Source organism: Nesoenas mayeri (assembly GCF_963082525.1).
Source record: "Nesoenas mayeri genome assembly, chromosome: W".
NCBI lineage: Eukaryota > Metazoa > Chordata > Aves > Columbiformes > Columbidae > Nesoenas > Nesoenas mayeri.
Genome location: NC_137553.1, coordinates 15874872 through 15889507, shown reverse-complemented (window position 1 = coordinate 15889507; position 14636 = coordinate 15874872). Strand labels below are relative to the sequence as shown.

The window sequence follows — 14636 nt, the reverse complement described above, 5'->3', positions numbered from 1 at the left end:
TGATGACAGGATTTTAAAATAAATTATAGCAAAATAGCAGTTTGGAGGGGAGGGGTCATTATAGGGTTAAAGGTGCCATAACACCACAGAATAGAGAGGCAAAAAAAATATTTTAATATGTAAGAAATTATTATTTGTGATAATGTGTCACAGACATAATTTCCCATGCCCCATGGCAACATTCTGTCACAGAAGCGGCCAAATGTACATGACAGGCTCATGAGAGGATTATCATCTTTACACCTGAAAGTATTTATAGTAAAGAGTGCAAGGGAATGAAAACCGTACAAGTTCTGGAGATGTTTGATAGAAAGAAAATCAAATGATAAATATATGAGAGTCTTCTCTAGAAAGGCCAAATTGCCTCAAGACAGCTGAAGTTCTATTAAAAAGAACAAAAGGATTTATTAGAAGCAGACATGAAGAGCTGATGACCATAAGAAAAAAAAATATATGAAAGAGCTGTGAGGAAGTGTCTATTTGGTACTGAAGTTTGAGATGAAGAGCGAAGGTTTTAATCACCAGATGCAGTGGTTATTTGGAAGAGATGCTGCTATGGGAATGTTGCTTTTGAAACCTCCCGCGCTTTTATCCTCTGGCCAGACACTCAAGATAATTCACAGGCTATACATGGGATTGCGGGAGATGCCGACAACACCCACGTTAATGTCGATGTTTGCATCGCAGCCTGTTTCCAGCAGGATTCAGCCCATCTGAACCCATGTAAATTCTGGTATTTGGAGAAAAACCTACTTAGGGATGCACCCAGGAGTACAATTAATGAGTTACAGAACATGTTTCTACACAACTTCACAGAAAATTGATTTATTCATTGCAGAACTAAGTGTATTTTACCTAAAACCTGTTCTTTCCTAAACTTGCTGAAGGCTATTGCCATTAAACAGGTCAAGTCATTCAACAGTTATAAAGACCTGATGCACATTAAAGTTGTTAAATCCTCATTCTTTCCTCTGCACTTATAGTTTCACTGTCCATTTAGAAGCATCAGATGTTTCAAAGTACAATATTCTCTTCGGGAGCCATGCAGGCAACGGTGGAAAGGATATGGCAGTGGGAAATAGTTTGGTTTGAGTACTTAAGAGATTCAGAAATGTCATTAATTGTTCTCTAGTATTCCTAAAATCAGCCAGAAAGCCGGTTTGAAAATGTGGGGTCTGAATGAACACAAAATTTCCACGTGTGGTGGAAAGGAAGGTTTTCAGGAGCAATTTGGGGGGCACTGATTGATTTCTAACCAAGCAACAGTTTTGTTTGGTACTAATACTTACTCACAGCCATAATACAATTTTAGTTCATCAGATAAATCTTTGTGTGTTTATTACTCATTCCAGATTGTAGTTCACAGTTTTTTTCCAAAGAGAGATTTTCTAAAAAGGAAAAAGTACATGTTGTATTGGAATAAAGCGATTAATGAGCCAAATACTCTGCAACTGAAGAGAAAAGACAGGTTCAAGCAAGTCATTATCTTGAGTCATCTCTTAATTTCTGTTAAGGAACACTGTCCTATAAATACATTCCATTCACAACAAATTAAGAAGACAAGACTGCAGTTTCTAGGATTCTACTAGAATAGCAAATAGTAGTTTCTAAAAGGCTATTAGAATACCCTTGTTTTTGTAAATCTCAGAAATTCTTATGCAGGACAATTTCTTGCTATAAACCAGACTTTTTAAAATGTAAAAACTATGCAATTCACATCTTCAGTGTACTGTACATTAGACACCCAAATCCCAAATAATTGGGATACAACCTAATAAGCACTTTGGTGCCCTTAATCTATATTTCCAGACCAGCTAAAATAAATTAAAATGGCACTAGCACGAATGAATGAATGCCACTGGTTGTCTCCCTTTTCCTTCCTTTCACTATTAAACATGCAGAAAACTAAAACAACACAACTCAGAACCTCAGTCTGCTCTGCAAATTCATCTGTTAAATATCACTATCAAAAACCCAGTTATTTCTGCACAGGTTTCCTCAAATATTTAATCCTCTCCATCAAAACAGATTCGCAAGATCAACAGTTTTAAAAGCTGTGAGGTTCCACCAAAAAAATCAAACTTTAATTCCCCAATTTGAAGACTATTATCAAATTGTACTGTTTCCAAAGAGCTTATGCGGCATAATAACTATAAAAAGGGTTATTTGTGATAATTAAAGATGGGACAAAGGGACCTTCTACCTCCAAGTGACACTCTCCATTGCATGCAAGAATCTGTGTGATGCTCTCAATTCCTTGAAACCGGTATCGAGACTTCGATAAACTTCAGTTCTATGGCTGCATGAATTTGCATCATGTTCGTTTAACCACATGTTCTGCCAAGTGATGGCTTGTAGCTTGTAAGAAACTGAAGTACCGCACAATTTCCTGGATGGCAGAAGAGTAATAAGTTGTCAGAATGACTTTCTCTCCCCAAAATGACAGAATTACCATGATGGTTGTGTCTTACAGGTCAGCAGAGGCACAAAAAGTGGTCAAGGGAAGAGAGAATCATCTTGTCCAAAGCTGAGCTGTTAGAGCGGTACGTATGTAGAGATCAAAATCCTTTTTAAGCCAGGTCAGCAATCAATAATGATATTTTTAAGGAGTTCTGTGCCATGAATTCTACGATACGCAGAACAGAAGGTAACAATTCTGCTTCATGTGAGAAGATACTGAGATAGCGCAGAACAACGGTTTGTCCAAGACCCTTCCATGGTTCACGCTGATCCAATCTATCTCAAAATAAAGCTGTCAGTCTGTCCATCTGGGAAATGGCTCCAAAGGCTTCTAACAGCACACGGGGCACTCAACGGCTCACGCCAGATGGGGGACGAGGGTATTACTGTCTCATCAGGTGGCCACACAGAATCCCCAGCAGGTTGAACCAGGCTTAAAGGAAGTTCAAAGATATTTCCATGTTGGAAACAGCTGATATCGGCCTAAAACCTCACCTCCATATGTTACCCATGGGCAAAAACAGGCGAGTCCACAGAGAGCGCTCCTCTTGTGCATAAAGCTAAACCGGCTTTTTAATACATTTGACCACAACTACACTCAATGCATCGTAACAAAAGATACTTATTTCCTTTTAAAAATTCATTATATTTACGTTGCTAAGTCATTTGCTACTAGTATCTTTTTTCCCTCATCTGAACAATTGTTGTCTCACCTTTTGTCACAGCCATTCCTATTAATTGCAATGACACCTCCCAATTTTGGACCGGCTGATTAGCTTATAAGCTTCCCCACAGCTAATCTAGGTCAACAAGCTACTAACAACAGCAGATGTTTCTTTTCTTGAACTGTATCAAGATGTTTATAAATTGCTTCTGTCTCCCGACAAAAGCCACTCCACAGATTCGGGAACCTCTGTATAAAAAGTAGCAATGACGCAGTGGAGAATAAAGAGCATGAAAGATGAAGAGCTACAGTCTAGGAGGTTCCTCCAGTGCCTTGATGATAACTTTCTGATGCAGAGAGTAGAGGAGCTGACTAGGAGAGGTGCACTGCTGGACCTCATCCTCACTAACAAGAAGGGTCTGGTTGAAGCAGTAAAGGCTGAGGGCTGCCTTGGCTGCAGCAACCATGAAATGGTGGAGTTCAGGATCTTGTGTGGCAGGAACAGTATAGCAAGCAGAATTGCAACCCTGTACTTCAGCAGGGAAAACTTTGGCCTTTTCAAGCAATTGCTAGGAGAAATCCCATGGGCAAGGCTGCTTGAAGGTAAAGGGGCCCAAGATAGTTGGTTAGTGTTCAGGGACTATTTATACCGGGCACAAGATCAGAGCATCTCGACACGTAGGAAGTCAAGGAAGGGAGCCAGGAGACCTGCGTGGTTAAACAGGGAGCTGCTGGGTAAGCTCAAGTGGAAGAGGAGAGTTTATAGATCATGGAAGGAGGTGCTGGCCACTTGGGGAGAATATAAGGCTGTTGTCAGAGGATGTAGGGAGGCAACTAGGAAAGCTAAGGCCTCCTTAGAATTAAACGTGGTGAGAGGGGTCAAGGACAACAGAAAGAGCTTTTTCCAATAAGTGGCAGATAAAACTAACACCTGAAGCAATGTAGGCCCACTGATGAACAAGGTGGGTGCCCTGGTGACAGAAGATACAGAAAAGGCAGAGTTACTGAATGCCGCCTTTGTCTCTGTGTACCCTGCCGGAGGCTGTCCTGAGGAGCCCCGTACCCCTGGGGCCCCAGAGGAAGGCAGGACAATGGAGGAGTTTGCCTCGGTTGATGAGGACTGGGTTAGGGACCAATTAGGCAATCTGGACATCCATAAATCCATGGGTCCGGATGGGATGCACCTGCGGGTGCTGAGGGAGCTGGCTGAGGTCATTGCTGGACCACGCTCCATCATCTTTGTCAAGTCTTGGGAAACGGGATAGGTGCCTGAGGACTGGAGGAAAGCAGATGTCACTCCAGTCTTCAAAAAGGGCAACAAGGAGGACCTGGATAACTATAGACTGGTCAGCCTCACCTCCATCCCTGGGAAAGTGATGGAACGACTTATCCTTGGTGCCATCTCAAGGCATATCAATGATAAAAGGGTCATTGGGACAGTCAACATGGCTTCACCAAGGGGAAGTCATGCTTGACCAACCTCATTGACTTTTATGAGGAAATAACAAGGTGGATGGATGATGGCAGGGCAGTGGATGTGGTCTACCTTGACTTGAGTAAGGCATTTGACACAGTCTCCCACAGCATCCTCACAGCTAAACTGAGGGAGTGCGGTCTGGACGATCAAGTAGTGAGGTGAACTGCAAACCAGCTGAAGGAAAGAAGCCAGAGAGTTGTGGTCAATGGGGCAGAGTCTAGTAGGAGGCCTGTATCTAGTGGAGTCCCTCAGGGATCAGTACTGGGGCCTGTATTATTCAGTGTATTCATCAACGATTTGAATGAGGGAATAGGGTGTACTATTAGCAAGTGTCCTGGTTTTGTTAAAAACAAGTTTCTCTTTCAGTGAATTTTGCCTGTCAGCTAAAGCCTTCATATTAACTGCATTTTCCTGGAGAACCAGACACATGTTTTGGTAAAACCTAGCAATGGAATGCAAACTTATTGATAAGCATGGATGGACATCTCGCGAGAGGGGCGATGAGGAACAATTGACCAACGGTGTATAACATTCCATTCACGTGAATACTTCATATAAAATGGGAGATCACGAGGATCTCGTCCCTTTTTCCTTCTGCTTATGGCCGACATTAGGAGAGGACCTTGCTAGTTGTCCCTGCGAACTGAGGCCTAGTGAGAAACTGAATTCAGCTCTGGTTGGCTGTGGAGTCTAATCCAGGACTTTGGGTGCCGGCTCTGCAGTTGCTGAGACTTTCAAGATTGGTTTTGTATATTTTGTATTATTTTCTCTATTCTTATTAGTAGCATTAGTAAAACATCTTCAGTTTTTTCCAACTCTCTTCTCTCTGTCCTTCTTTTTCTCTCCCGATCGCCTGTCCTGAGTGGAAGGGGGGAGAGGGAGGGGCAAAAGGGGGAAGTGGGGGGGGAAGAGGGGGTTAACAATACATCTGCCAGGGTTTTATTGTCACTCCACAATCTTAACCCTCAACAGCAAGTTTGCTGATGACACCAAGCTGGGAGGAGTGGCTGACACGCCAGGAGGCTGTGCCACCATCCAGGGAGATCTGGACAGACTGGAGAGTTGGGCGGGGAAAAATGTAATGAAATATAACAAGGAAAAGTGTAGAGTCTTGCATCTGGGAGGAACAACCCCAGGTTCCAGTATAAGTTGGGGAATGACCTATTAGAGCGCAGCGTAGGGGAAAGGGACCTGGGTGTCCTGGTGGACAGCAGGATGACCATAAGCCAGCACTGTGCCCTTGTGGCCAGGAAGGGGTGTATTAGAAGGATTGTAGTTAGTAGGTCGAGAGAGGTTCTCCTTCCCCTCTACTCTGCCCTGGTGAGACCCCATCTGGAATACTGTGTCCAGTTCTGGGTCCCCCAGTTCAAGAAGGGCAGGGAACTGCTGGAGAGAGTCCAGCATAGGGCCACAGAGATGATGAAGGGAGTGGAGCATCTCCCTTATGAGGAAAGGCTGAGGGAGCTGAGACTTTAGCTTGGAGAAGAGGAGACTGAGGGGTGACCTTATTAATGTTTACAGATATATAAAGGGTGAGTGTCATGAGGATGGAGCCAGGCTCTTCTCAGTGACATCCAACGGTAGGACAAGGGGTAATGGGTTCAAACTGGAACACAAGAGGTTCCACTTAAATTTGAGAAGAAACTTCTTCTCAGTGAGGGTAACAGAGCACTGGAACAGGCTGCCCAGGGGGGTTGTGGAGTCTCCTACTCTGGAGATGTTCAAAACCCGCCTGGACACCTTCCTGTGTAGCCTCATCTAGGTGTTCCTGCTCCAGCAGGGGGATTGGACTAGATGATCTTTGAGGTCCCTTCCAGTCCCTAACATTCTGTGATTCTGTGATAAAAAGCATCTGCAAAAGCCAAAGCCACCCAAGGTTGACCAGCCAAAATCTCTCCAGTTATCCTGTTTTGTGCACAACTTCAACTACCCACAGAGAGACACAGTGAAGTGCTGATAACATAGCTCCATGTATTTAAAACCAAACCAGTATAGGGAAGGGAAGGTTCTCCAAGTCAGGGCAGTTGACAAAATTGAATGAATATTACCCTGAATCTTATAATAAAACACCTATTACAGCTATTTTTATTTCCAGCAGCTGCTTGGGATAGATTTATATGAATCTGACAATTTTCATGCTGTTTGGAATGTGATACAAATGACCCAAGTTGTATTTTATTGAGCTCTTAAGTACAGTATATTGAATATTTGCAGTTAATTCTTTCATAGAAAATAGTCTTTTAAATGTAAAACAATTGGCAGTCTCTCCTCAGAACAGGATTAGGAAAAAGGCTGCGTGGAAATAGAATTACTTCTCACATTAAGGAATCATTAGAGCATCTGGTGAGGTTTAAATTCTGACTGTCTATTCATTTGCATTGCTAAGCAGATTTTAAGTGTTTCACAGCTACTTAATTAAAAAACCTAAACCCTAAAACACTTTATTTGATATAAAGTACCATCTCTATAGGCATGGAAAAAACTTTTTCATTATGAATACTGTGGTTTCTTTTCTCAGGGATACTTGTACTCTCACGGTAGAACCAAAATAGGAATGTAAATAGAAATATTCTGCTTTGGCATCATGGAGCAAGTTGGATCTGTCAGCACTGGCTAAATTTAATAACACATTTCATAAAGCAGTAAAAGGATGGATGACGTATGCCTCAAAACATCAATCTCTCATGAAATAGATGTGTTCATAAGTATTTATTCCTATTGCTTTTCTTGGTAACTGAAACTTTATAACTAATCTGTGTATTTTGAGAGAAAATCAGGTGAAAATATTTACTTTATTATGCTTAAGCTTGCCAGGGAACCCAAGGTTGCAAAGCTTAAAAATAACAGCATGGAGTATCTTTGGAATATGTAAGCATATATTATATAGGATATAATATATATCATGTTGTCTTTTTGGTTTGCTTCTTTAGTTGATGAGTACATTCATTTTCTGTATGTATCCTTACATTATTTACAACCATCAAAATCAGCTCCAGCTGTTGGGATAACCAACATCTTTCTCAGTCTGCCATCCTGCCACGTTACACTTGGATATTTTGTGGTTATTATTTGTAATACAGCCCAGCTCAGATCCCACGTTAAGTCTCTCTGCTAAAAAACATCCAGAAACCAACTAAGAGTAGCTACTAAGAGCTTACATCTTTGGAAGAACTATGAGTTTCAGATGTGCTTTGTGTTTCCTCTAAGGTCTCTCTTACTATTTGGCACATTTCAAGTGTCATTTTACGAGTCCATCACACAATTAAAGATAATTTGGCCATTTCAATGCAACAGAATTTTTTTTCTTGTTTTCTGTCGTTCATTCCTTTCTGCATGCATCAGTGTCGAGCAACACCAGAAGTCTCTCTGCCTTCAGTAAGAATATCAGCACTATTATTTCACAAATAAAATTAAGTGGCAATGTTAAAGTCACATTTTAACTACATGTGTCTAGAGAGATGATGAATAAGTCATCCAAACGTCACAATGTTGTTGAGGCGTCGTATACTGTCGAGGGTTTAGATTGCGGGGTGATAATAAAACCCTGGCAGATGTATTGTTAACCTCCTCTCCCCACCCCCTTCCCCCTTTTGCCCCTCCTTCTCCCCCCTTCCCACTAAGGACAGGCGATCGGGAGGAAAAGAAGGACAGAGAGAAGAGAGTTGGAAAAATTAACAATGTTTTACTAATGCTACTAATAAGAATAGAGAAAATAATATAAAATATACAAAACCAATCTTGAAAGTCTCAGCAACTGCAGAGCCGGCACCCAAAGTCCTGGATTGGACTCTGCAGCCAACCGGAGCTGGATTCAGTCTCTCACTAGGCCTCAGTTCGCAGGGACGACTAGCAAGGTCCTCTCCTAATGTCAGCCATAAGGAAAAAGGGACAAAGAAAGACGAAAAAGGGCAAAAGGACGAGATCCTCATGATCTCCCACTTTTATATGAAGTATTCACGTGAATGAAATGTTGTACACCGTTGGTCAGTTTATTGGTCACCTGTTTCTTATTGCCCCTCTCACGAGATGTGAATCTGTCCTTATCAATAAGTTAGCATTCCATTACTATGTTTACCAAAACATGTGTCTGGTTCTCCAGGAAAATGCAGCTAATATGAAGGCTTTAGCTGACAGGCAAAATTCACTAAAAGAGATACTTGTTTTTTAACAAAACCAGGACATGTACGAAGAGCATTCACATCCTTCCTTGGGTCTTGAGATAGGTTTTAGACATCAGGGAGTGAATCTGCCTCAAAGACACAGCTATAGATGTTGAAAAACACATCTGAGAAGGTTGGAAAAGGTGCCTCACAGCTCAAAAAGCTCCTTTTATAATTCCAAATTTAAAGGTTGAGGTGAGAAGCATCTGCCAAAGTCCCAAGGTCGCTGCTGCTCCACTGACGGCTACCACCTCTTGTGAGAAGCCAGCAGACCACACGCTCAGTCATTTCATATCCAAATTAAACCAAAATAATCCAGCTGAGCTTTCTTTGAACCGTGAACTTAAATTTTGAACAGTGGATGTCCATAAATTTAGAGTATTTTGACAAAAAGCCAAGCCACACAGAAATACACAGATCACTCCGAGATTACTGAGCAGTGATAACAGCAGGCTGGAATGGGAGCAGCAAGATAAACCTCTTCTTTCCCCAAATTTAACGAACACATCTCGCTTTGGTCAGCAGAAACAGCAGTAGAAGAAAACGGAACAAAATCAGAAACCGGGAAGAGAGGAAAAAGCTCTGAAGTGGAAAACAAAGCATCCCACTAGAAACCAGACCAAGTTTTTGAGTGTCAAGGTAGTGGATCTCACATCTAGGATTTCAGAGGCCAAACTTTGCAAATGCTTGGAAAACTCAGAATGTACATCTACGATTTGAGAAATTGTATTTAAGACAAAACATACTGTGGTCAAAACAAAAAGGCACGATGGCTTAAGAAATTGCCTCCTTGCAGCTGCTTTCTCTTCTGAAAATTAATATATTGGCAAATGAAATGTCAAAAGGGATTGTGTGTTCCTCAACTTCCAGAGCAAAGGTAAGTAATTGACTTGAACCCAGTTGAAGACACTGGTTTTGATGAAGCCTTAGACTTGAAGCCCCAAGGATCAGCCATTGGTGACACTCTTTTCTGGCCTGTTCCTTGCCCAAACTACACAATTCGGTCTCCTGAAAGAGTCTTTTAGCCGCACATGTCTGCTAAAGGGATTCTAGAGGGATACTGGCCCGTGAAATGCAGGCGCTTGCGGTAGGTGAACTTGTTGGCCGAGATTCAACCTCTGAAGCTATGAAATGATGGGTTTTTTGATTTAGTGAGGAGGTTCCAGCCTAGAGTTAAGGGGTTTTTTTACTTCATGCTGCTGTAAGGATGGCAAACAGGCTGGTAGAAGCATCTCAAAGACCTGTTTTATTTATCTCACAGGATATTATGCTGCTTGAGGTATTTTTTGGAGAACTTACCACAATCTACACCCTGGGCAGATGTCCCCTGTGAGCTGGGCTATCACACTTGTGTATTTTACACCATTATACAGTGAAGTATTTTCTGTCTAAACCCTATGATAATAGATGTTTGAGGTTATATATGATCTATGTGCTTAGTATTTGACTGGTGATGCAGTTTGTTGCAGGTCAACTACTCAAATTAATTAATTTTCCATGATGAGTGGGAGGATATACTGTGAGTAGACATAGCAATAATTCTTACTCAAAAGCATCCAGAGTCAGTTAGGATGAATATTCAATCTTTTATCGATGGCTTTATCATTATTTCATGTAGTTTTTCACAAAAAAGCTCTCCAGGTCTTAAGTGCGTAACTCTGTTATGATAAAGCACCATGTTTGAGGAACTAGAACTCACTACAGGAATATTCTACCCCTGGAATCCCAGAGCAGTTCAGTAATTCCATGTGATTTTTTTTCCCTTAAAGCAAGATTTCAGTTTCCATGAAAATCAGTTCAATTTTGTGAATACTCTCAGGGGTTTTTATGGTAAACTTTGTAAACCTAGTTCAGACACACGCATTTATATTTTCAAGGTGAACTGAGAGAGGCAAAAAACTTCTTAATGCATTGTCAACCCTCCAAAAATAAAAAAAAAAATTAAAAAACAATTTATTTGATTTCCAACTTGGTGAGTTCCCTTTGCAGTAGTGACAGAACCAGCGTCTGAACCCAGGTGAACAAATTCATTTTATGTCAAACCGCTCCATTGCTTACTCAGCAGCTTCCATTGACTCTTGGCACAAAACCTGAGGACATAAAACCATGAATTAGCTTTCTCAAAGGCAAATACCTCTTTTTTTCTGTTTTGTTTTTTCTCCCTTTACCCTTGTCTTGCAACTATACCTGCCGCCACTTGCGGAGATGTGTATGTCTTGGACAAACTGTATTTTCCCCACTCCCTCTGCTCCACACTGCAGCATTGCTTCTCGACCCGCAGTGACAATGGAGAGGAACTCTTATCTTTAACTTGTTCTCACATTCTCAGATCCTATGCTGCCAGGTTATTAACCTCTCTGCTCTCCGTTCACTGCATGCTGCACGTTCTGTGACTGATCTGTGTATATTTGGGTTTTTTTTCAGTAAACTGAAAAATGACATTAAATTGTTAAGGGGATGGTTTGGGTCTTCATGGCATCCTTGATGCATATCCTAAAAAAATCTGGTGGAAATGGGAGTCTAATAACAGCTTGTTGTTGTTTTTGTTGTTAATAATAATAATAATAATAATAATAATTTAGAACACAACTTCTGAAATTAATGTGTGGCCTTTGGAAGTTTTTAATGCTTTTAATGTTCAAGTATTTTAATCCTATTCCAAAGCTATGACTTAAGAACATAAACTGTGATTCCCAAAGCTTCCATAGTTCATTTGAAATTAGTGCAGAGATATAATTTGTCATACATGTAAGTCTCTAATACTCTAATACTAATATGCCTCTTATTTTGGTGACACTGTCTCTACAAATTGCTTTTCAAGAATAGGTATGATAGAACTTTGCCCTCAAGTTCAGTAAATTGTCATGGCACTTAATGATAAATTAAGATAGATTTGCCTGTTTTTGTATGCCTGATCGGTTTTGATTATTCAGAATAAGAACAGTGAGAATCCATCAGCCCAAAATGACAATATAAAATCCTTGTTCGTGATGCAGAATTATAGATGTTCTACAAAAACTGTAAAATAGCAGGAAATTTAAAAATAAATTCTACTTGCAATACCCAACTGTTTTCTCTAAGCTGTTTACTCCAAGTTAAAATTAAGTTTTACTATTTCACTGTTGATAATTAAATATCTTAACCAAGACACTATAGAAGTTTTAGGAAAACAAGGAATAAAATGTGAAGATGGAAAGCGGCCAGGGTGGAAATAGGGCTTCCCAGCGTACAATAGCAACAGACCACACAGGAAATATGAGTAAAACCAGCTTGATTGTCAAGGGAAGAAAATCTGACAAAACAACAACAAAAAAGAAGTTTTATAGTAGTACATCGTGATGGAGAGTTACGCTGAAGGATCTCAACAAGAGATGAAAATTGAGACGTCCCAGGGGCATTTTCCAGATTAATTCGGAACAGGGGTATGGTATTAAAGTAGGCAAAACACTAAGATTTCAAAGGGATTATTTAAAAACGAATAATAATAATATTGAAGGCAGTCCACACCAAAAGCTTGTTTAAGATAGAATCTGAAAACATAAAATAAATAGCTTAATTATTCCAGCTTGTTTCAGTGAAATCGCTGCAACATTGGCAAAATCATCCTTGGGAAGCGAAGTGGCTTTATTGATGAAAATAAACACTGATAATAATATATATATTTTCCTATAACAAGTTTGTGAAGTTTTTAGAGCAAAAAGTTCATCTAGTTGGTCCCCATACCGAAACAGATAAATAGTTTACTGGTATTACTTTCTGACATGGGAGTTGTGCATCAGTTGAGATATATTATTATTATGATATTTTTTATATATCAGCTCAGAAGATTGTAAAATCTCAGGTTTTCATTCCAGGCTATCCTTTTATGAGATAGGAGGAGGACGGAGTATTTGAAATAGAACTTGCTGCTAGGAAAATATCTAGGTAGGAGTTTTTAGTGGCTAATTTCTGGTAATATATTATTAGAAAAGTGTGCACTTAGGAAACTTGCCTGCGTAAGTCTTTAAAGGGCATTAAATAAAGTGGCATAAATGGAGGTGTCAAAAAAAAGGGTTTTTTTTGTGAATCCATGCATTCATCCCAAATTAAGTTCTGCAGTAATTTATCCTGCTTAGAGAAGAGATGGAATACAGAAATTACTAAATGCAGAGAATTAATTATGGTCATTTATAAATCACGACCCTCTCATCCTCCCATACATGACTATTGTACCTTTAATTTGGAGATGGGGAGAGGAACAAAGGAGAGAAGGTAAAGGTGACTTTGGAATTATGGCACTGACTAATTAATCGAAGTTAATAACCACTTTTAAAACAAAGAAGACACAATACCTTTTTTTTTTTTTGTGCATTAGCATAACATAAATATTGAGCCTGGGATTGTCATCTGTCACTGCTACTGTCTAATAATTCAGTTGTGGCCATGCTATTTATTGATTATTGCACTAATTGTGCTTAGAGATGTGAAATATGTTCTCCCATTCTTACCATTATGGTTTCCCATTGAATTACATGTTTGTTGTGTGATGTTTTAACGATTGTGTTTACTTTTTTATTTTAAACCTATTTGGGTTGCAGTTCATCTCCAGAAATTTCTTTTTGAAAATGAACCAGGCTTAGCGCATGGACTAGTGAGAAGCAGTGATTTGTTTGGGGTTGCCAAACAAATTAAGGACAGTTTTATTTTCATAGCCAGCTTGACATGGGAAATATGGTTTTGCTGAGCTTTGGAAACTGAGTAAACACACTCACGAAGCAGCAGAGAAAAAGGAAAAATCATATGGATTCATTTGGATTCAGAAAATTTTTAAAAATATATATGATGTCAAATTTACACAGTTTACCCATTTTTTGATATCTTTTGTAACTTAATACTAGGTTTGTTTCAACAGCAAAATAATAATAATAATAATAATAATAATAATAATAATAATGGGAAGAAGAAGAAGAAGAAGAAGAAGAAGAAGAAGAAGAAGAAGAAGAAGAAGTTAAAACTCCCTTTCAGAAGTGTCTGAAGCCTGTAGAGAATGAGTTTTGCAACCACTCTCCTCCCAGGCCATCAAAAGTCAATGGAATTATGCATTTACATTAATTTAAGAACGTGCATCCTTTGCAGGATCAGGGCCTTGGAAGTCAACTTTGAAAAATACTGGTAATTATTATACTAGAAATGTTTCTATTGCTGCAATGCACTGGTGAATTACTGCATAAAATTAATTTTTATTCCCTTCAAGAGCCCCTTCAGCCTTCTGAAAACTGGTCTTTTTCTATTTTCCCACTTTTTCCACTTAAAGCACTCAGTTATTTATCACTTCTGTATATAATTTCTATCACTTCTGTGTGACATTTTAAATATTAACCACCAAATATTGATCCTTGCTTCACCTGGGAGAGCTGGTGTTGAAAGCGTTCCCCATGTAAAGAGCGTTATTGAGAAATAATATTAATTACAATTATATTATAAACATCGAGTAGGTGGGACAACATATAAACACAACAATCAACAGGACGAGCAATATTATTTTGAATTTAATGATTATTTTAATGGGAAAATTGAGTAAAAATGAATGTGTCTGCAAAGAAGTCGCCCAAATGGAGTGAAGTTGGTGTAGGTGGGTTCCATCCAAATGGTGTGTACAAACAAAAATCTCATTATAAATTAGTGTAAGAAGATGAAATTGCTTGAGAATGAGACAATTTCCAAAGGTAACAAAATCTTATTTCTGCAGGAAAATTATGTGTGAGTCTTCTATGGGGCCTCAGTCACAGGACCTATTGAAAACCTTTCTTGGTGAATAACTCCATAAAAATCTGTGAGAGAAGGAAAATTATTTGTGATGTAGCCACTGGACCTTATCAGAAAGGGTTTTTAAGTC

At 39.5% G+C, this 14636-nt stretch overlaps 1 protein-coding gene across 1 annotated transcript in view; it reads left to right on the top strand.

Annotated features, from left to right (window-relative positions):
* Positions 1-14636, top strand: part of LOC308051424 (dymeclin-like) — a 66070-nt gene that overhangs the window by 28159 nt on the left and 23275 nt on the right. The window contains 2 exon segments of the mRNA XM_080361849.1: positions 10943-10966; positions 10968-11105. Of these exon segments, the coding sequence (XP_080217975.1) occupies positions 10943-10966; positions 10968-11105 (162 nt within the window).